The sequence below is a fragment of the Copadichromis virginalis genome, linkage group LG3 (assembly GCF_057382275.1).
Source record: "Copadichromis virginalis isolate Kocher_CV1m ecotype Utaka linkage group LG3, C_Virginalis_male_GT1.1, whole genome shotgun sequence".
Lineage (NCBI taxonomy): Eukaryota > Metazoa > Chordata > Actinopteri > Cichliformes > Cichlidae > Copadichromis > Copadichromis virginalis.
Genome location: NC_140620.1, coordinates 34,944,559 through 34,966,738, shown reverse-complemented (window position 1 = coordinate 34,966,738; position 22,180 = coordinate 34,944,559). Strand labels below are relative to the sequence as shown.

Below are 22,180 nucleotides of genomic sequence, written 5' to 3'. Positions count from 1 at the left end.
GTGTCTCACAGTCAAACTCTTTAGACACTTTCCTCATGTCCTACTTTCCAGCTTTTTGAACTTTGCCTTTTGCGTGCCCTCTGCACTAATTGTTCACTACGCTGGCAGAGACGTATTTATACAAGATTTGCCAGTTACTACTTGTAGGTTAAAAGTCGGTTAACGTTTAGCTTTCTCACTTTTCACCTTCAACCTTTGAACATGAATAATTAGGCGCTAAGAAGCAGAGAGAGCAAGATCAAAGTATGCTCCAAATTAACCTGCGGATATATAAAATTGAAGAAATTGAAGTATAAAACCGGTCAAATGTTCTAAAACATTGATTCTGTTCATACAGTTGTTTAATGTTTTCTATTTTTTTTTCATGATGTACAATTTTGGAAACTTTTGTCAACTTTTTCCCAACAAGCCGGATATTTCAAAGGGTGAGAGGACTCTTTGTATAGAGCTGAATTACTGCTGAACTTATCCAAACGCAAGGCTGGAACAAAGCGTGTAACATACTGTGTTTGTGGGCGACAGTCCATCTCCTCTTTAGGGATGAGGTTTCTCTGATTTCGAGTTTTTCGACCTGTCTCAGAGTTTAGAGAGCGCTGCAGCATGGTTCTGGATCTTCTTTATTATCTATATGTTTTTTTTTCTTTCCTTGCATGATGGAGTTTTAACTCGCCCTTATAAACACAGCGATGCTGGTTTTGTTTGCGTTTGAGACGGCGTGCCCTCGAGGGGTAAAAGGTCACATACATTCACCCAGATCCAGTGCGTGTTTCAGAGATAAATTTTAACCCAGACTCTTTGCGGCTTTATTTTTTTCTTTAAATGTTCAGCTACTTTGCTCATGCTCTCTGGGAATCCTCGGTTTACAGCAGGCAGTGTTACTGATTAACGTGAGCAGTTGTGAGATATTCCACCAGATGTTTTAAGAGGTTTTGCACTACTTTTGCCGCCTTTTATCTATTTCATTGTGCTCTTCAGTTTTTAAATATCATTATCTTGCCCATTATTACTCAGCTTCTTTCACAACCCTGTGGAGCAACAGCGTGAGCACAAAGAAGTTAACCAGCTCACCTCCTGCAACCACTATATGCGCTTCTTTTGCAGTTTGGACTCCTGACATTTCTTTGGAGGTGGAGGAACACCAAAGTAATTGCTTAAAGGAGCTTACTTCTTCAACATCTTTAAGAGTTCTGAACAAATGTCTGTCCTCTTATGAAAATCTTATGTACGCAAACGCGCGTTGCAACTTCTTATCTGGTCTTTTATTTTGACAGCACATGCGCACCTGTGTACCACTTATGTGCACCCCGGTTATAGTCAACTTTTTTTAAAACTTATATTAGCTTTGTCATGTCTTTTATTGAGCTACACATTCAGATGGCACGTTATTGGGCATACGTGTACAACTGTTTTTGAGTGAGTGCATATACTTCTCAAAACGATTAAAGGAACACTTCAAGATTTGACTATGTGAATGAAAGAGAACAGAGTCAGAATTCAGGAATGATGGAGGACATGACAGCAGCTCATTTACTTGACACTTTATTTGTCACGTGTAAACAAAAATACACAAATTCATGTAGAAAAATAAACCTTTGGACTCCTATAAAAACCCCACCTCAGCAAACATTCAAAGAAACTTTATAAATAACACGTTCAAGACCTTTGGACTTTAACAGCATCTGAAGCAAAGATTTATTCAGAGTAACACACACACACACACACACACCTGAGAGAGGAACTGTATAAATACTTCAATGAACACATCACGCCTCACATGTCTACAATCTTCTGTCCAGTATTCTGCCCCCCCTAAAATAACCCACTGCGAGGTCCTCATTCAGACTTCTTGCTGTTGTTGTAAACTGATCCGTTATTGTTCACAGACCTCCCGTTGGATAGAGTACCTGCAGCCTCCTCGGGCCTCAGGTACTCTTTCGTCACTTTCTGAAAGGTTGGGTGGGCAGTCAGCACCCGCAGCAGACTCTCTGTGGAAACAAAGCCACAGCAGGGATGGTTTTTACTACTGTCTAGTAACAGGCATTCACTGACCGCCCTGGTTCTTGAGGGAAATTTGTTCTTTTGCAGCTCATCTACACTGTTCAGCTGATTCTCACCTTCAGTGAGCCGGTTCTCATCGGAGGCGGCGGCGTAGAGCTCGGCAATTCTGTGCTGAGGGATGCCCACCAGCGCCTCCATCAGGTCCGACAGCTCCCTTTCACTCAAGCTGCCTCCGCCCTCTCTGTTAAACAACTGAAAAACAAACAGTGAACAATCAAGAAAACAGCAGGAGGTACAAAAAGGCTCCTTATGGAGGTGAAGACTGTTTTTGTGCAAGCCGATCGAGCCTAAGTTCCACAGTTTGAACTCAGGGAAAAGTCACAAATCCCACTGGGGGAGTCCGTCTTAAAAACTAAAACATGCAGGGCTCTTTAATTCTGTAATTTCTTACTGCGGAGTTAAAATTATATCTGACTATGTGTCATATTTCTAAAGGCACACAGGGGAAAGTGGAGAAAGGTGAGGCGATCAGCAGGACTTACAGTGAAAGCAGAGTGAAGCAGTGTCTTCAGGTCAACACATCCAGTCAGGGGTGCGACACTAAAATAGATGTGCCTCAGGTCCACAGAGTCATCCTAAAAACACACAGATTGCATCAGCACCTTCTCCCTCTCAGCTTTTTAAATGTTGCATAATCTGAAAAAGCACAGATGAGTTATTATAACGCCTCATTTATAAATCAAAACACCAAAATCACAATGCACTCCGCTTTATGATATGCCCCAAGATCTGTTTGCTCTCGGTAAACACAGCAGGGCTTTTTAAATCCAGGATCCTGTGGTTAGAAGAAGCAGCTGCGAGTTTGTGACTTATCGGTTAACATTCATCAGGGTTTAGTTTGTCCTTGCTCCTCTGAATAGATCTGCTCTTTCTGTGGATTGTGAGAATCATCTGTACCGTTCTCACTCGAGCGTCGCACAAACTCTTTAACAAGAAGCTGGCCGACGAGCTTTTAAAATGCTCTGCTCAACCTGCTGCCAGTAAGTACGAGTTACAGATGGATGGAAGGGTTTGTGTTTCACCTCGTCACTAATTGCTACACAAACATCTGCAGTTTCTAACGGCAACAGAGAAACGCGCTGAACCTTTGTCGTGCCCTCCCTCCTTGAAGAATCAGTTCATCGAAAGCGGCTGAAGCATTTCATTTTGAATCTTGTCGGCTTATCGACTTCTCAGATCTGAGTATAGTTGACTCAGCTGTCGCGAGTTCTTGTGAAAAACAAATATTTGGTGCACACAGTGTGCACTCAGGCGCAGTTTATAGCCATAAAACCTAAGAGGACGGTCTGACTCGGCTGCAGCGCGTACACCCGACCGTACCTTGGAGTAGAGGCCGCAGATGTGGACAGCTGTCTGCTGGTGGCTCAGCCCGAGCATGGAGGCGAGCTCCTCTGCGCTGACCTTTGCACCCTGAGCTCCTGAGCGACACCTGTCAATCATCCTGTCCAGAGCAGTCTGTACTTCATGTGCTCCCAGACTGACGGAGAGGAGGATAAAGGAGGTGAAGTAAGCTGATGTGTGACGGAGATGAAAGGTTTTAAAGTTTAGTAAAACATGAGCAGGAGTAATCTCTCACCCGTTTTTGTGCAGCAGCGTCAGCGTTTCTCTGGCTGGAGACTCCAGCGGGAGGGACAGACCACCGACTTTGCTGACGGGAACCCCACCCTCCATCACGTGGTCTGTAGCGGGGACTCCAAGGGCCCTAACACACAGGAGAAACAGCTACGTCACAACAACCAGCAGACACAAATCCCTCACCAAGAGAAAGCTTTTACTTTTCTCCTCTATCTGCCTCGTACATAAGATCCAACCTAAAACTACATGAAATATAATTTCCCGTGACCGCTCACACGTAACTACACATCATAAAAATGTGACATTGCAGAGATAACACACAAAACACAAAATCACCAAACAGAGCCAGAAAGTATTTAAAAGCTCAGAAATTCAAGGACCAGAAGGCATGTTTAAACCTGCAGTTTCTCTGCATGCCACCAGGTGGTGACAACTGTTGGTAAAAGATACGTTCTGGTGCTTTTGAGGTAAACTGCTAACCACTTGTTGGCCCTCTGGGATGTGTGATAGGTAGGATCAAGTGAATAAGGTTCCAGTCACACAGGCCTAGAGACTGGTCTGCAACCATCTGGCAACCGCCTGTTGCTATTGACATATGTGCTGCTGGGGCCTTGTGAGACCTTTCTATTGGCTTATCTGAATAAAATTAAGCTAAACGTGTGCAGTAAGTCTGTGCTTTGGTTTTATTGGTAACAATACTTAGTTGATGTGCTCAGTGGAAGTACTGCAATTTTTGAATCTCCACTGTTGGTTTTGCTTACATTCTTTTGGTGCTTGGACACAGGAATTACAGGAATGTACCTCCATTGTAATGCATGTCTACTGTAACATGAGCAACAAACCAGTTCCCCATAACAGGGAGAACCAGTAAGTGGGATTATTAAAAAAAAGAAAAAAAGGAGGCATTCAACAATCCACTTTAACTTTAATTAATCAGCGGCTGCAGCAAAACTGTTAGGCTGACGTGTCATAAAATGAGGGAAAATGTGCGCCTCACCTGGCCATGAGTTTCTGAACGTTGTCTGCGTACAGGTTGGGGTCCTTCTTCTCCTCCTCTGAAGGGTTGTAAACTGGCAGGAACTGCAGCACAATAAAGAGATAAACACTGTTTGTGTAGTCACAGTAACAGTTCAACAGAGAGGCAAAAGTCAACACACACACACACTTTTTTTTTTTTTTAAACCACGCCAACTCTGTCACACCTCTGCCCACACCCAGTCACGACTGTAACCTGTCACTACAATTAACAATAATGTCAGATTGTGCTAAAAACACACGTGGGCGTACACACCTACATCACTGAGGTGTGGGTGTGTAAAAGGACATTTCCACAAGTTGTAGATATATACGCTTTTGTTTGATAAGCTGAATGACCAGTTCTCACCTCAACAGTCATGTTGGTGTACGGCTGGGACACCGTGTGCCACAGAGCCTCGGTCCTAACACACAGAGCAGAAGATTAGATTCATCATGAAAAATTAGCATTTTGTTTTGACTAAATCACAGTTCAGGCAGGATCCTGTGTGCAGGGGTGCTACTGTGGAGAAATATGTTAAAGGGATCTTGGTGTATAGCGCTCGATAATACTGTTTAAGAACACCTGTTTTGGTCCCGTCTGGTCCAGAGTCATTTTTGGAGGGGTATTATATTCACCTGAATAACAATGGCGCCATATTTGGCTGCTATGATGGGACAAGATCACATCTGTCCCACCAAAGACGAGCTGTGAGAGAAGGCAGGATCATTGGAGTGGAAAATCAGCATCCCCCCTTCCCTGTGTACACTAGCTAACTTCGATTAACATTTTCCCCACCTACGTTTGTCCTTTGTTTTCTGTTCTTGTGTTTTGGTATACAAAAAGAGTAATTCTGAGTTTTGATGTTGTATATTTTGTGTCAAATCTCTAAAAACGCAATAACGAGTTGTCAGGTGCGGTCAGTATTACGCTGGAAAAAACGAGCACATTTCCTTAGAGTGCAAAGTCCGGAACGCTCCAGCCTCGTTTAGCTTCACAAGGGCTTCGAAAGGTCATAAACAAAAACGCTCTCTAAGAGGAAGGCTTCCTCCACTACCTACTCTGACAATATCACACTTCTTTCTTCACTAACTTACATTTACACACTTATTACATTAAAATTTTGACCCTTATGCAGAGCTTTTTTAAAATAAACAAAAAAAACCCCAAAACAAAACACTGGTTTCTGCTTTTTAAATTTTGCTCCATTCTTCTATATTGTCTACATCATAAAATTTATACAAATGACTTGATTATTTGCAACAATATTGCCAATATCCTTGCATTTTCCCCCCCCAGTGTAATTGAATTATTGATATGTTGTATGTGTTAAAAACAGAAGCTAAACCTGTTGGTGTGGTGGGCGGTTCACCATGGCAACGTACGCTAGTCTGGAGCAAGTTATGTTGGAGATTAGCGACAGACAGGTATGAAAACGATGGCTGCTGACTAATCTGAAGAATTGCATCGACATTCCTGGATGATCTCTCAGCTCTGTGTACAGAGAGTAGGACAAACTTGAGTTTTTAAAGTCTTTTTCTCTCCCTGATGAGCATCAGTAAGAAATACAGATTCTTAAAAGCAACTTCGAAGGTTTACAGAAGTGGGGTGATTCTGTTTATATTCTCTTCTTGCTCTCAGACTGTTAAACACCAACAGAGCTGCAGCTGGAAGGAAAAAAACAAACCATCTTCCAAACAAAACTTTGATGGGACCCTTAACTGTAAGCACATGTCTCTTAATATTCGAGCCGTGGCACCGAGTCTTTTGAACTTGTGCAGTCAGACTTTTTGCCCACTTTCCATCCCAGCTTCAAACAGGCCAAACTTTATGATACAAGAAATCTTTTCTAGTCTGACAAAAGCACTTGAAGCTCACACACATTGTGTGTTTGTTCTCTTCATATCTCTCTGACGTAGCGGTTTTATCTTTGTAAAAATATACACCCGTGCCCGTGATTGGTCAGACTGGCGACGCCACCTTTTTCCACACGAACGCGCTCATCTCAAGCGACGTTCGTGCGACTGCTTATCCTAATTGCAGATGGTAGCATAAGTGAAACCAGATAAAGCCAGACGTCTTGGTTGTGTTGGACTTGTTTCATAGCACAGGCCCTGCTGATCTGTTACAGCTGACAATGATAAGCACTGCATTGAGCTTCTAGAAAAAGCATAAGGATGCTGAAAAGCTGCTCTTGTATAATTATTTTAAGCACCAAGTTCTTACTTGGAGCTTACCTTAAGTAGATTTTTATTTTCATTTGTTTCTGGGGTTTGCTAAACTAAACCCTGACATTAAACATGTGTGACAGATGTGCAGGTGAAGCAATGAAGGAACTCACCAGGCTGTGCCTTTGTACGTCCAGCGAACAGTATCCTGAAGAAGAGACAACAAATTTAAATAAAAATTTAAAGTTTTCTTATCTTTCCTCTGAGTTGCTTTCCCAGAGTGGGAGGGGTTATTATTCTTTTATTTTATAGCATATATAATACCAGTCAGTCCCGGCACACCTCGGTAGTACCCAGTGTGCAAACACAGTGCCTGAGTAAACATCACAGTGTGTTCACAAATGCAACCTCAGCTGATCCTCAAGACACGTTACGAACCCTGAATGAACACCAAGGCCATCCTTAAAGACATGATTCATTAAAGCCATTCAATCATATCATGTATGGGGTGCATGGGAAACATTTGGATAATGCTTGAGGCCCGTTTACCCAAACAGCACCTCCCTGGTACAGATCTCTCTGTGGATGAACAGCTGCAGTTTCAGGCAAACCAGCCCAGTGTGGCATAAACCTGAGCTGTGATCACAGACCTCTTTAAAAACAAAGACCCAGGAACATTTGAGAATATCTGTCACAGACCGAGGACACGGTCCAGGTACGATAAACGGAATCAGAGCCGACAAAAATGGCAGTCCTGTGTAAAATATGGAAGGGCTCAAATGATTAATATAACCTAAAAGAGCCAAAGAAGGCGTCTGCTGTCACCAGCAGCACGCCCATGGTGTTACTCACCAGCTTGTTGGGGTAATGCAGCAGCACAGGTTGGACAGGAACTCCAGCGAGAAAGGCACCTTTCATGACACAGATGGAGACAGGAGGAAGAGAGGAGCAGTTAATCACACAGCAGCAGCACAATGTGCAGCTTCGCCCTTCCCGCTCACACAGGTCATTCCTGCATCATTTGTTCAAACGGCTGGAAAACCAGCATGATGTCACCTACGTGAGTCGCACGCGTAGGTCCCACTCACCGGGCTTGAATTTGATGAGAGCACTGCCGTTAGTCGTTGTCCCCTCGGGAAACATCAGCATCTGGACAGAAATGAAAAGAAGCGGTGAGCTGAGAGAGCGATTTCCAGGCTTGTGATGTCATGGCAGTGTTGCCACCTCACACGGGACTTTCAGACTGCTTATGGCTCCTTTCACTTTAAGCTCTTTGGGAAACATCAACATCCCTTATCTTCTCATCCACAATTTCACATAGTTATTTTACTTTTCTCTTCATAAACACTGAGTCTTTTAATCTGTGTCCCCTCTTTTTCTACCAGCAGTAACAGCTGCCCTGAGGTGACTTTTTCAGTGTGTAAACCAGGGGTCCCCAATCTCAGTCCACGAGGGCCGGTGTCCCTGCAGGTTTTAGATCTCACCCTGGGTCAACACACCTGAATCACATGATTAGGTCATTACCAGGCCTCTGGAGAACTTCAAGACATGTTGATTGTAATTTATCCATTTAAATCAGCTGTGATGGATCAAGGATGCATCTAAAACCTGCAGGGACACCGGCCCTCGTGGACTGGGATTGGGGACCCCTGGTGTACACTGTCGTTAAGGACACAAATGTAAACAAATGTGTTCCCGTGAGGCAGAAAAGTGGATCATTTCCCTCTTCTTCCATCAAGAGGACCTAATCTAATCGTGATCAACTGCTCACTTGTGACAAACTACAGATTTTTTCTAAACCACAAGCAGTAAACAACAGAAGGACCATTCCCATTAAAAGATTATCTTTAATCTGCTTTGCATTCCTCAAACTGCTGCAAAGTCTGACGGGATAATTTGGTAGAAATTTCACTTCTGTAAACAAGAACCCAGCCGAGGGAGGAGTGACATTCTGTCAGCCGCCAAAGTGTCTCACCTGAGGCCAGTAGCCGTCGGAGGTCAACCTCTCATTGAGTTGAGCGACAGCTTTTTTTCTCGACTCTGGATCCTTCCTGCTCACCAGCACAGACTGGTTGAACTCCAGCAGAGCTGAAACACAATTAAGAAAAGAACAAGAATCAGAACCAGAAAGCAAGACACCCTGTAAGACGCAGCAGATCAGGAGCGAGCGGTGTGGGCCGCTTCTTTATCTTTGGATCTCCTCGCATGCTTGCAGAACACAGGGGCGCTGAACTCCAGGCCTCAAGGGACAGTGTCCTGCAGGTTTTAGATCTCACCCTGGGTCAACACACCTGAATCAAATGATTAGTTCATTACCAGGCCTCTGGAGAACTTCAAGACATGTTGAGGAGGTAATTTAGCCATTTAAATAATCTGTTTTGGATCAAGGACATCTAAAACCTGCAGGACACCGGCCCTTGAGGTCTGGAGTTCCCCCACCCCCTACTCTAACTGTTCGATGGCCAAATATCGCTCTGGATTGTTTGTGTGAAAAAGGTGGAGCGCGAATGCCTGCTGTTATCAGCACACTGCACTGTGAATACCTCCACAGCACAGGAAAATATGATGTCACCCAGGCACTTGTCATTACAAAAATGCAACCAAGTGACTAAAAGCAGATAGGTTTACAATCCAGAGGAGAAAAAAGCTTTCTTAAAAACTTATTTGGGGGCAAAGTTGGGAAACTTTTCAGGTGTTTATTATCAGTTGTGTGGTTCTATATGTGCAGTTTAACCTGTGAAATTAAGTTAAATTTGATAATGCTGCAAAATAACAGCTCAACTAGAAGTGCTGAGGGGTTTCAGGATGGATTCCCAGCAGTGAGTTTGTTTTACACTGTGGTGGAGCTTTCTGACTGTCAGTCAGAGAATTCAGCTAATTCAGATGTAAAGACAAGAGGATGAAAAAAGAGAGAAACAAGAAAAGATATAACTATATCTATAACTGCAAATACTGCGCATTACATTTGGACTTCTATGAAATTCAACCTAGATAAACAAGTAACTGGATAAACAAGTAACAAGTTCCTTGTAAACAAGGAAGTCTGCACTTGAAGCCTCGACCTTCATGTTGTCATCGGAGGCTGAGTCAGCAGAATAGCAGAGGGGTTCCCGTAAAAGATAAAACACGCGATCAAAGGCAGATTTCTCTCCTACAGCAGACATGGAGACATCTGAAAGGAAGCAGCATGTACGCCCTATGTAAGACCATAGCTCAGCAGCACCTTACATCAGCATGCAATAAGCTGTGTGGGCAAGTTTGCAGGGCTTCTAGCACGGCAGCAGCAGAATTCTCAAGAAAAGGAGGCACACATTAATCTAACAGTTAATTTCTTTATTCATTATCGGTGTCAGAAATGTGCGAGTGTGCTTCAGCTCCTCAGAGGCTACAGTGATGGCTTCAACGCAAACAAATTCACGGATCATCTGCCTCCATCTCCACCCTGTTCCTAGCATCCTCCTCTTCTGTCACACCAACCCTCTTCACTATATCCACAAATCTCCTCTGAGGTCTTCCTCTTTGCCTGGCAGCTCCATCTTCGACATCCTTTGTCCAATATACCCAGTGTTCCTCCTCTGCACATGTTTAAACCATCTCAGTCTCTTTGTCTCATTTCTACTCTTGTCCATTCTGATCATTCCCAGGGAAAATCTAAGCATCTCCATCTTTCTGTCAGTGCCATTGTCTCCAAACCACACATTACATCACATCACAGCAGGCCTCACTACCATCTTGTAAAGCTTCCCTTTCACTCTTGCTGCTATGCTTCTGTCATGTCATAGTTCTCTGACACCTATCCCTGTACAATGTATGTAATTTCTAACTGTTTTACTTGAAAATTGCCATTATTGTCGAGCCACAATAAAAAAAAATGCGCGTGAAGGAAATGTATACATTGATAAATCTTAAGAACTAGCTAAGAGCTACTCTTGTTTACCTCCTATGACCGGCAGGCTGGTGTTCTCTGACCTCGACACCACCGTCGCAAGCTGGGCCGGGCAAAAAACCAGCATGTCCAGAAAGCTGCTGTGGGGCGCCACCACCAGCACCGGAGCCTCCTTCAGGTTTGCCCTGCGACCTTTGACCTTAATCCAGTAGAAACCCAGAGAGAAGAACACAGCTCTGCTCAGCAGCCAGATGATTGGGTGGTAAAACCAGCGGCGCCAGCCTTCTACGGGTTTGGAGCGCTCCTCCTCGGACAGGCCGGCCAATCGCAGCCGGGCGATGGGCCACATTATAAGGAAGAAAAGGACCGCCAAGGTGACGCGTATGGGGAAGAGGATGCTGCCGAGGATGATACCCTGTGAGATCAGAAGAAATACATTAAATGCGCAGTCACACATACGACCCAATAAATCTCATACCGCTCAGAAACTGGACTTTGCATGATTTGAAATTAGCAGCGCTGCGATAAATACATTTGTTTAAACCTAGTTTCATCAGAATGAATCACAGTGGACATTTTTGCTTAGCAAATATTTACAAATGAGGCACAGATTTCTGTCAAATAATGTAACAGACGGACTCCTTTATTGGTTAGTTAGTTCATTCAGTCACCAAAGTCCCATTTTGTGACAGGAAAACCCTGATTTGTAGCTATTAAATAGGCTTTTTTTTGATGGTTTTACAACTTTAGTCTGAAACTACTGAATAAAATTAAGATTAGAGCTTTGCACCTGTGAAGTTCGTCCTGCGTATAAGGGGAACACACTCAGATGCCCATAGAGGTGCAGTTTTACACGTGTTTATAAATTGAAAGCCTCTCTCATTACTTCCCAGCCACACTGATAAGTTTTCCAAAGTTGTGGAACCCTCTGGTATGTTGTTCTCGTCATCAAGCCCGCCTATCCGTGCTGGGAAACATTTATGACTTTGCTCATTTGCTTATGATCTCAGAGAAACAGGGAGCTGTGGAAGCCTAAACTGAAGATTGTATCGATATGAGAAAAAAAAATTGGCAAAAATAGAAGAAAATGGGAAACCGGAAGAGTCGCTTGATCGTAAATACTTCGTAAATAACTTTTTAGTGACTGGCTCCTCTTTCCGTGTTGGTAAAAATCATCATATGGTTGGTTTCAGGTGTTAACACTCAATGTTTGAATGACTGATGGTCACTAAAATTAAACACGTCATTATATGAGTTTTTCTATTTTATTTTCTATATTAAATCGATATATATTTGAGCGTTACCCGGATCCTTTGCGCCCTGGTCAGCTTCATTTTGTGAATGAACGGATGTGGATACTCCTGCGTTGCCGAGTAACCGTCGTCGATCCTCTCCATGGCGCGAGGTAAACTGGAAAAGTTTATTAATTTTCTTAAAGGAATTTTAACACTTAAAAAAGTAATTTACACTCCCTGAGGGGTTGATTAAAAAGTTACATAAAGCTGTCACTTCCCCTGTTCGCTTTTATTTTAAATTAAAAAGTTAATTAAAGTGCCTCGCGCACTCTATTAAAAAGAGCAGTTAGCTAGTAGAAGCCAAACGCTCGCAGCAAAAACATAAGACGACAACCATCTAAAAACCAACTTCTCCGGTCCTTCTCCTCCACATGGCCAAATAAACGCCACAGCAACGCCACCCAGCCTCATTTAAAGCTTCGCCTCACCCCGTCCGTCCCCTACGTAAGCTCACAGCCCGGCCCACCAGCAGGACAGCCAAGTCGGACCAGACAAACCGGTCGGAAAGCATGTATGGAATTGTTATTAAAAAAGAAATAAAAATCTGTGTGTGGGGGTGTGTGTGTGTGTGTGACAAATTGAGTGTTACCATACGACTGTCAAAAAAGTGACAAGTGATGTCATACAAAAAAACAAAACAAATTTCTGTAATTTTAACACATCTAGATTAACTTTAATAAATATAACCATAAAGTGCATGCGCAGAACCACCGCTCGAATCAGTATTGTCTCTCCCTCGAGGATCTCATCATTTGGATATTTACCAGATTTTTACCAGTCCTAGCTTTTTCATTTGCTACTTGTGACTCTTATACCAGTATGCTAGCTGGCTAAAGCGGGATTTATACTAGTCTCAGGTTGGGGTGTGCAGATGTTGGACAAGGGATTTAGACACATTTAGACAGGGTGCGAGACTGGGTGAATGAAGCTGGTATTACAAAACGCTCCGACAGCTCAGTTAGAGGAGGAAGGTGCTGTGTAAGCACCAGTCCCTCAATCTCTCAGAAGGATGAAGTCTGCTCAGTCCTGAAGATGTGCAGTGGAGGAGAGAGTGTCCAGATGTGTAACTTTGTGTCACTGTGTGGCACGGCAGCTGCTCCCTGACAGAGAAGAAGGCTCTTATCTCTGTACCAGTAATGCGGACGATGCTACCCTCTCTGTGTGTCCTCTGTGCTGTTTGTAAATTTAATGCACACTGTGTGGCAGTACTGTGATAAGATGAAGATACCTGTGAAGAAGACTATATATATTTAATATGTTTTGGCACATTTCTGAATCTCAGATGTTACATTAAGAGCCAAGCTTTCATGTTTATTCACTGATGACTACCAAACGCTGTGAAAGCCTCATGGCCTCTGGGGTTTCTGCCATACCTGATCGTTCTGTTCTGGGTGCTGATAAATCCACACCCACAAGAACAAGCAAAAGGAATGGAGGAATGGAAAAGTTTGGAATGAGGCAAAGACGGAAGTTGAAATTCACTGCTGGCTGAGCTGAACTTTTATTTTGATACTTACTTCCTGTAATTGGCTAAATGTTGATACAAGCGCGTTGTAAAGGCCTGCTTTCAAAACAGGCTCATAAATGTTATTCACCAAGACGGCTCTGTGTGAAGCCTGAAGCATCCATTCAAAAATTATTTACTGGTATCATTTATGTTATATATATGTATTTCTTATTTTCCCTTTAAACATATATGATTTAACAAAACACACATTTTTAATCTTCTCATCAGGGACCTATAAGTATATGTCCTGATAGCCAGCAGACACACACCCACGCATCCTGCTCACTACAGCAGGTGGTGAGCCCACGTCTCCTCTTCAGGCTGGGCCCGGTTGGGTCTCATGGGGTAAGACCCTGGCACTAGGCACTCTCCCTTGAGCTCCCTGCCAGGATGGGGCTTCAGTGGTTTTCTGAATCCCTCCACCAAGGTGTGGGGAAAGAAGCCAGTTGAGTGTGTACATACATATATAAGAGGTAGAAGGTGAAGCCCAAAGTGGTCCAGGTGGTAAAAGAAGGATTAGGAGCTAATGTGATGTTCTTTGGTTTTACTCTGTTAGTGTTTTTGTTAGTTCCTGCAGCACAGTCAGGTATATCAAGAGTATAGAGGAGTTCTCCTGAGACAGGCTGCCACACGAGGAGAGCTGGATGGGGCTGTAGAGCGACTTTAACCCAGCAGGAGCTTCTGCTCCAACCAGTACCTTCATTTACACCAAAACAGCTAAAATGAATTCAAAGTGGTTTCTGCTTCTGAACCGGAGACTAATCTCACTGAAGGATCTTTTAAAACCAGCTACATTAAAGGAATATCTTTGCTACCTCTGTGAATTCATGACTGTGGTTCAGGTTATTTATTTCCAGGATTTCTGAAAACATTCAGGACAGTGGGACTTAACTGAGAGTGATTAACATTTGAAGCCAACCCCAGTATAAATCCAGAAATCCTTTAGTGTTCTTTATGACTATGATAGACAAACATTTGAAAAAACCAAAAAGAGACTTGGGAGGCTTTGTGACATCTCAGAAAATCCAACAAACTAAATCAGATTCAGACCTTTTGAACTGGGTTTGTGGACAGGGTGCGGTAAATATCCAACTAAAAACAATCTTATCGGCCGTGCCTTCAGGTGTGCATTTTTCTCTTGCAACCAGTCATATTGTGTAATATCATATCACTCTGACATATTAAACAACTCTCGTGCTTATGGCTGAAAAATATCATAACTGAGCAAATAAACTGAAGTTTTTTCCTTCAGATTTAAAAATGTTGGACAAGAAGATCCAAAGTCTGACATGGTCCCCAGTAGTTCACACCTAAATCACCAAAAACATGAATGGTAAATGGCCTGCATTTGTATAGCGCTTTACTTAGTCCCTAAGGACCCCAAAGCGCTTTAGTCATTCACCCATTCACACACTGGTGATGGCAAGCTACACTGTAGCCACAACTGCCCTGGGGCGCGAGGCTGCCGCCACCGGGCCCTCTGACCACCACCAGTAGGCAAACACGGGGTTAGTATCTTGCCCAAGGATATTTGGCATGCAGCCAGGAGGCAGCCTGGGATCGAACCCCCGACCTTCAGATTAGTGGCTGACCTGCTCTGCCACCCCTACAGCCTTCATTAGAAGTTTTATAGTTTAGTTTCTGTGTAATTCCACTGAACATTAAGTATCTTCATGAAACAACTTACCAAAAAAACCACTGCAAAAATAATCAAACATCCAAACTCATTTGAATTCAACCAATAAGGATTTATTTCCTAGAATATTTTCATAGGGAAAAAACAAATCTGCATAAATTAAACAAACCTATAAATTAAACAGGTGAGTAAATGCTGTGGGCTAGCTTGGTGAGTTCATGTTAACATAATGAAGCGTTCACAACAAACTGAACGACTGATGGAAGAAAACAAAAAAGAAAACTACTGTACTATTCATGAGAAATGACCTCCTCCCAGGGACTCCCTCGGGAGTTACAGGTAACACTCTGCCATTAGTAATGTTTACCCTCCAAAAATAACCTTGTCGATAATCTCGTATTTTTAGCATGTGAAGTATCAAGTGAAATTACAGTAGTTGAACAGAAGTAAATATGATGATCAGCTGGCTTTAAGAAAAGAAGAACGTCAGAGGTGACGGCAAACGTAAGCAGAGCAGCTGGCGGAAGTAACGTTTCTCTGATAAAAGGCAAATAGTGTATGTGTGTGTGAGATGAAACCCTGGCGGTGCCATTTTAGCTGCTGCGCTCGAGCCTGGATCTGCTGAGGACGTGAAAAAAAAAAGCCAGCTGGATTTTCCTCCATGTCAGCTTTGCCGGGCGGCCTCGGTGGTGCGGCTCAGGTGGAGTATTTACAGTATCTAACCTCTGAAGGTCAACATATCAATCCTTTGCATGCACACGTGGTCCTCTTCACAACACCATCCCTCCTCCCATGATCTCCATCCTCTGTGGAGAAGACAAATGTGGGTACAGTGAGAGGCAGTAACCAGTGTGACAAAACACCGCAGGGACCTGTGTGACAACTGAAACACTCAAACTGGGAAACACTACTCGGTTAAACTAATTACCCATACTTAATTAATTGGCAGTTAGCTGCTGGTTTCAAGCTCTTATAGTCAGGAACACGTGGCTGTCACTGTGACAGGAAAATAAAGAAGCCTGAAACACTGCGAGCTGGAAAATGAGTGGACACTAGAAGGAGTTTTTTCACTAATAGTGTAAAATACAGACAATGTTTAACCTCGTTTAGCTCTTTTCCCCATACAGCCGACATCTGAAGACCTCCCCTCTGACACCTCAGCATATATCAATAAAAAGGTGCTTTGACCACCGTTAGAATATTTTCTGGGTTTTTTCTGGGTAGCTCCACAGGCAGACACCACCCTCACTAACTTCTGATGCAAACAGTCATTCATATCTCCCGTAAACAGGCCTTAAATATGACATAAACCACTCAGTGATGAAAAGAGCTTCAGATGTTACTCCAAGTCTGCTTTCAAGGGGTAAAGAGGTAAATGATGCCCAAGTTGGACTGTTTTCTAATTCACACAGGCCTACACACCAGTTAGCAACCATCAGGCAACCTTTCCCAACTGGTTGGGAAGTGGTTGCAGGAGGTTGCTGGGTAATACCAAGTGAAACTGGTAACAAAGTTACTTCCGGCTGTGCACTTATACAAGCGGTTGCCATAGCAACTAGCTCCGTATGTTTGATTCAGGGACATTGCATACTCTTCCTGAGGGAAATCCAGAAGGATGTGCATCTCCTCCCCAGAGCACATCAGGGAACTTTTGCTTACTGCACCTAAAACCAACTTGCAATCGTTTTACTTGCAAGCAGACCTGCAAATGATTCAGTCACACTGTGAAGGAAGGAAGGAAACAGACTCTCAGCATTAACTGTTTGATGTTTATGTGCAGTCACCCCTCAAAGGCCCACTCTGAGGTATTTTAACATTAAAAAGGTAAGATTTTATTTGTTCCTGCATGTTACAAAGATGTTTCTGACGACCAAATAAATACATCATTGATAACGCAAGGTGTCTTCCATGACCTCAGGAGAATTTGAAACTAAGCCAATTCTGCCCCCTACTGAGCTAGAAACAGTAGTTCAGCAGGTTGAGGATTGTGACACGTCTGTTTTATAAGAACTTAATGAAGAAGCCAAAAAGCCTGAAAACATGAAAAAATTACTTTACAGACCAAACCTACTGGGCCATTTTTCAGGTATTGTGTTTCTGGCAGACAGCGCAGTGGTTCACACATTCACAGAACAAGTGAAGGGTCACCACTTCCACACACATCCCTTCAAAGGCTGCATTAGAAAGAATCTGCCAAATCAAACATGTAGCGCTGCTCACAGCAGCTTTTATCAACAAACAGTCCGATGAAGCCAAAAGCTGAGCTAATGGAAAGCTTGTGTCAGACTCTGTACCTCATTTTATTGGCTGTATTTTTAACTAGAATTACTCAAAATGTGAACAAAGTGTGAAAATCTGCTCAGTGGCAGATTGTACTGCTCCGTCATGACAAACAATGAGGTGTTTTTATTTTCCCCTGTAAACAAACCACTTACAGCTTTCCCTTTTTATTTGTAAGCAGGGGGTCCACAGAAATTTGGGGTAATGAGCTGCAGAAACCTTTATCTAATTTAATAAAGTTTAAGCCCAAACATCGGCTGTGCTGGTGGATTTCTTTGTGGACAAACTGAGACAAGTTTTATAAATATGAATGTACTTAAACTTTACACTTAAACAGAAGGGACAATTCTAAAGGTTAACATCATCATTTATTATCATTTTTTACTATTACTACCATTATACCCATTCTTATTACTACTATCATTATTATTAATATTACTACTAAAAACACTGGGTACCAGCAGTGCTACCTGTCAGCCTCCTAGTACACACATCTATGGTATCAATTATAGAATCTGCATCTCAGCCCTTGTTCAAGTTATTGCATATACAAGATGTACAGAAAACTTGACCTCTGGCCTTCAGGTCAAGGTCAAACTCATCTTAGATTTTTAGTAGATACAGTTAGGGTATCAATTTGAAGAACTATTTATCCCTGCTGCACGTTTACGACCTTACCTGCGGCGGATCTATGAACGCCAGCCAATCGGACGAGTGTGTCGGGAGCAGTCCCATCGACTGACACTTGTAGATGGCCAGCGCCGAGCCCAGGAGGTTTCCGATCAGGTAGACGAGGCCTTGGAGCCACTGCTGGCTGGAGCTCTCCAGCAGCTTGAAGGCTGAGGCAGAGAGAATGAAAGGAGCAGTTAGCATCCGGTCAGGAACATAAACGGTGTCCGAGCGCTGGATACTCACTGGCAGACATGGACATGAGAGCCTGGATGGGCCTCCAGGCCATCATGCACACCATCATGATGGGGAAGATGGAGATAGTGTTGCCCGACATGTACATGATGAACAGGTTCATGGGGATCTGCTTCAGGGGCCCAAGGGCCACGTCCCAGCACCTCTGCACCACAGCAAGACGAGAGAGTGGGCGGGGTCAGACCAAGTACCACATGTTTGATTTAAATCCCTGCTAAAGACCCTCTTACGTCCACCCAAAACTAAGCCTCGCTTTCTTTACTGAGCTCTTTTCTTTTCATTCTAAGCAGATCACCTTCATTCTAACACTTTTGTGAGGAAACATTTTGACTGTAGTCCTATCGTTTTAAATGTCCTATCAAAATAAAAGCGACTGTCTTTAAGGCACCTATTCCAAAGTACGGGCTGACCGCTCATTGTGAGAAGGCACATAGACTCTCCTCTGTGCCAGTTCCAAAATCCACATCCAGTTTCTGCCCAAAGTACTGATTCCACATGTTTGACAGAATAACTATGTACACCATGGTTATTATAGTCATTATAAAGCTAGTACAAAAACTATAAAACTAAAATAAAAACAAAATCTGGATGGTCACTGTAAAAAGATTTGTTATTGTGTTTATTTCTCACAAAGTAAAGCAAAACTAATTCAGCAATGGTAGCTTCACCTATGAAGTTAAATAGACATTAAATCCACAGACTGGTGGTTGGGACCATTCGAACAGGAGGGAAAATGTGTGTATCTGGAGCTTTTCTCACCTTCTCCACCAGGTTCTTGTCAGTCTCCTGGATGCTGGTGTCGGGGACCGGTTTCTCAGAGTAGCCGATGGGGTAAACCACATCTCCCTGACCGCCCTGCCGGTCACCGCGGCTCCTGCAGCGGGAATAAAAATGACCAGATTTAACCTTTATTCACCGTCTCATAAGCTCTGCCGTTTAATTTAATATCAGCATTTAAACCACTCAAGACAAGAGTGTAAAGCCCACATGCACACACTGTGAGGACGCCCAGGTAAACAAAGAGAAACTGGATTAGGTGATTTCTAAAAAGTTTGGAGGCAGAAATAATCTGTAGTTTAGGCGGGACATAAGTAAAAGGTTGCTAGTTTAAGTCTAGCAGGAGACACAAATGCCCTTTGGCGTTGAATCAAGATGAGCATTCGATGTACAACTTCTAAGTTTAGACAGGACACACTCCCAAACTGTTCACTGGGAATGGGACAATTACCTGCCAGGAAAGATTTTGAGCCATACTGAATGTAACACAATTACTTAAATTCTCAGTTTATGAAACTTTAAATAAAAGCAGCGACCTGTACTGAACTGAATGGACTTTTTTCAACTTTAATTACACCTGGAACACAGCAGTCTGGTAATGCAGGGAGGCAGAAATATTGAAAGGGACGTGCTGAAAAGTGAAACCATTACAGGATAACAGACTTGTTGTTTAATAATTCATTAAAGCCAGAATCATATCTTACATGTAAATTCGATCACCTGGACAGAGCTGTTACCTGCACTACTCTCACCTCTACGCCAGAGCTTTAGTCCACACCTCCTGGTGGTGTGGACAAATGTTCAGGGTACGTGTCAGTTTCCATTTACCTGGTGTTGCCCAGGCTCAGCTCCAGAGCCCACTTCATCCTCCTGGCACCGCTTCCTCCTCTTGTTGACAGAGCTCCTCCTCCTTGTCCTCCTGGAGACGCCATGGCAACCAACTACACTGCTGGACCTCGGAGACAGAAAGCACCTGCACAGATAGGATGCATAAATAACTGCAGACGTAAAAGGCTTGTGCAGCTTTCTGTTAAGCCAAAGACAAAATATGAGAATAAAACACCAGTCGATAAATGGAAGTCATTGATTTCAGACATCGAACAGGTTTCATCCTTTTAATCTTCCCCAAAAGGAAAACATTTTAACCACTTATTATAAAGTAATGTTACATTTAATCAGGAAAATAGAACCCACAAATCCATCAACACAGGCAACACTGCCTTAACCACACACAGCCACCTTTACTACTGCAGAAGCAGCAGCTATACAGTTGCTGTCACTTCAGACCTGTTTTAAATCTTCACAGAATAGATTAAAAGATGCTCAGTTGGTACCAAGAAGATGTTATGGACACCACTACACCACCAGCACCTGAACTGCAGATAAAGGCAGAATGGATCCATGCTTTCATGCTGTTTACTGGTAACTCTGACCCTACCATCTGAACGTCGCAGCAGAAATGGAGGCTTATCAGACCTGGCAACATTTTTTGTTGTCTAGTTTTTAAGTGCAGCACGGCATTTTCACTCAAAGAACTTGGCTCGCTACATATTTTCCATGCAAACTCTAGAGATGGTTGTGTGCCAGCAGATCAGCATTTTCTGAAATACTCAAGACTAGCATGTCTTGCAGCAGCAAGCATGCCACGTTTAAAATCACTTAAATCAACTTACTTTCTTATCTGATGCTCAAGTTTGAACTTCAGCAGGACGTCTTGAGATTCCTACTTGTCTAATGTATTGAGGGCAATGGAGAAAGAAAGGTGTACCTAATAAAGTGACCAGTGACCTGTCACCTTGTGTGTGTGTTTTAATGCTGTCAAATATCAAATCAAATCAAATCACTTTTATTGTCACATCACATGTGCAGGTACATTGGTACAGCACATGTGAGTGAAATTCTTGTGTGCGAGCTTCACAAGCAACAGAGTTGTGCAAATACAATAATGTAAACAAGCAAAATACAAGAATGGCTACATCTGAAACTAATAAATATATGTACAATATATAATAGTATATGCATTTCTGGATGTGTATACTAATATTTTTCTACGTGTGTGTGTGTGTGTGTGTGTGTGTGTGTGTGTATGTATGTACACATATTTTACAAATTAAATAGAGTAAACAATAAATAAAATATATAAAAAATAATAAGAGAAACAGAGAAGACCTTACTCTGCAACTAGCAGTGTGTGAACACACTGTGATCTCTACATGCTCTAACAGAGGAATGGCCCCTAAACAACATAAATTATTACTATCAGAGTTCCCAGTTTGTCTCCAACCTGTTCTTTCTGTAACAGATCGATCCTGGGATAACAGCCAGTTCTCTGTTTTTTCTGCAGATAAAATGTCGGAACAGCTTCGGTGTCTCTGCACCTGCTAACAGCGGCCACCTCTGTTGTTATAGACCTAAAACACTAAGCACAGTTTCCCGGAGAGCTAACATTAACGGTTCAAGTGTGTACTCAACACACTGCCAGCTATAAAAACAAGCGAGCCGACCAGAAGCTAAGCAGGAGGTCACCAGCGCCTCACAGCGCTGTCACTAAGCAGCACGTTATAGGTGAATGAGGCAGCGGAGCGTTATTTCAAAAAATGTTGTACCTTACAGAAACATCCAACACTCTCAGGAGCTTCTTTAATCGGTGTCGTTTTAACGGAAAGAGTCGAAGCTTCCGACGTACGCTCAGGTTTAGATAACCCCCTCGTCGCTCTCTCGACGTTTCCGGGGCTCTAAATGATGACGCAGTTTGCTGATACGGATATTACGTCATACGTCCGCTAAAATAAAATAAAATATTTCCTCAAGGGGAAAATATAATAATTAATTTTACTTTTTTAAGTTATAGAAAATAATTTGCGGGTTAAAAAAATTTACCATGTACGGAGAAGACTTAAAGTGAATATTCATTTAAATAACATGGATGGTTAATTGTGGCAAGACTATTTAATTTGAGGAAAATTGAACGGCAGTTTTTTCCCCCCAGGCGGTGTAGACAATATAATATATAATGTAGACTTCACATGCTTGTGATACCAGTGTTCTGTTTGTGGTCG

General features: G+C 42.8%; 2 protein-coding genes across 3 annotated transcripts; both read right to left on the bottom strand.

The window, feature by feature from the left end:
• Nucleotides 1-1,523: 1,523 nt before the first annotated feature.
• lpcat4 (lysophosphatidylcholine acyltransferase 4) lies at nucleotides 1,524-12,474 on the bottom strand. Of its 2 annotated transcripts, none has more exons than XM_085450788.1 (13): nucleotides 12,007-12,474; nucleotides 10,754-11,117; nucleotides 8,792-8,904; nucleotides 7,905-7,965; nucleotides 7,669-7,727; nucleotides 6,990-7,024; nucleotides 5,018-5,072; nucleotides 4,631-4,713; nucleotides 3,635-3,760; nucleotides 3,379-3,535; nucleotides 2,541-2,633; nucleotides 2,115-2,250; nucleotides 1,524-1,985 (listed from the first exon to the last, which is right to left on the bottom strand). In XM_085450788.1, exons 1-13 carry the CDS (start codon nucleotides 12,097-12,099, stop codon nucleotides 1,834-1,836), a joined length of 1,527 nt encoding a protein of 508 aa, XP_085306914.1. In that variant the 5' UTR covers nucleotides 12,100-12,474; the 3' UTR covers nucleotides 1,524-1,833. The 2 variants fall into 2 exon arrangements, with proteins under 2 accessions (XP_085306914.1, XP_085306915.1); XM_085450789.1 differs by lacking the exon at nucleotides 12,007-12,474 and adding an exon at nucleotides 11,493-11,566.
• Nucleotides 12,475-15,231: 2,757 nt separating this feature from the next.
• Nucleotides 15,232-21,879, bottom strand: emc4 (ER membrane protein complex subunit 4). Its single transcript, XM_085450787.1, has 6 exons — nucleotides 21,728-21,879; nucleotides 19,950-20,094; nucleotides 19,104-19,218; nucleotides 18,336-18,489; nucleotides 18,099-18,259; nucleotides 15,232-15,946 (listed from the first exon to the last, which is right to left on the bottom strand). The coding sequence occupies exons 2-6, from the start codon at nucleotides 20,051-20,053 to the stop codon at nucleotides 15,911-15,913; spliced, it is 570 nt and encodes a 189-aa protein (XP_085306913.1). The 5' UTR covers nucleotides 20,054-20,094; nucleotides 21,728-21,879; the 3' UTR covers nucleotides 15,232-15,910.
• Between the last annotated feature and the right edge of the window lie 301 nt (nucleotides 21,880-22,180).